Below are 637 nucleotides of genomic sequence, written 5' to 3'. Positions count from 1 at the left end.
GTAAGAGTTCATTGTTCTTTTTTTTTTTTTTAAACGACTCGATGTTTGGTGGTTTCTGCTTTCAAACAAAACTTGTCTTTTTTTGCGTGACACGGAGACAGCAGACACGGAGTTTGTTCTGTTATGTTAGGGTGTGGCTTTTGGCAGGTTCCCGCCAGTCTGGAGTCAGACTGCCTGCCTGGGTCCAGTGACAGCGGTGCGTCTTGGGCAAATACTGTAGGCTTTCTCTGGACCTTGACCGCTTCCTCTGTAAAGCGTGCCCGATCCCAGTGCCTTCTTCCTAGGGATGTGGGCACTAGAGGCATTCTGGAGACACCTGACCCTGTGCCTGGAACATCTGTGTTTAACTAGCATCAGTCACAATGACGTGGACTTTACAGAAGTGTGTGTGTGAAAGGAATTTAGTCGATTCATAATGTAGATTCTTCTATATTTGTATGGAACTACTGTATGTATTCTAACGAAGTAGAAATATGTGATTATATTTTAAGAAGCCCTTGATAACTAAGACGATTTAGAGACTGTTCTATTGCTTCAGATACAATTAAGATTTTATTATGATTTTATAGTGTCGTGAACTTTTTATTACTTTTGGCTTTTTTTCTTATGAAATGAGACAGGTTAGGAAAGCATATGT

General features: G+C 40.7%; 2 protein-coding genes across 2 annotated transcripts in view; both read left to right on the top strand.

The window, feature by feature from the left end:
- The window catches only part of ZBTB41 (zinc finger and BTB domain containing 41), a 33,464-nt gene extending 33,113 nt beyond the window's left edge, over positions 1-351 (top strand). Inside the window, exon 11 of the mRNA XM_039883639.1 lies at positions 285-351. Within this exon, the coding sequence (XP_039739573.1) occupies positions 285-351 (67 nt within the window). The remainder of the gene's footprint in view (positions 1-284) is intronic.
- An 11-nt stretch (positions 352-362) lies between these two features.
- The window catches only part of ASPM (assembly factor for spindle microtubules), a 32,222-nt gene continuing 31,947 nt past the window's right edge, over positions 363-637 (top strand). Inside the window, exon 1 of the mRNA XM_039883638.1 lies at positions 363-384. Within this exon, the coding sequence (XP_039739572.1) occupies positions 363-384 (22 nt within the window). The remainder of the gene's footprint in view (positions 385-637) is intronic.

This window comes from Pteropus medius, unplaced genomic scaffold (assembly GCF_902729225.1).
Source record: "Pteropus medius unplaced genomic scaffold, Ma_sr-lr_union100, whole genome shotgun sequence".
NCBI lineage: Eukaryota > Metazoa > Chordata > Mammalia > Chiroptera > Pteropodidae > Pteropus > Pteropus medius.
This window is presented reverse-complemented; position numbering and strand designations above follow the sequence as displayed.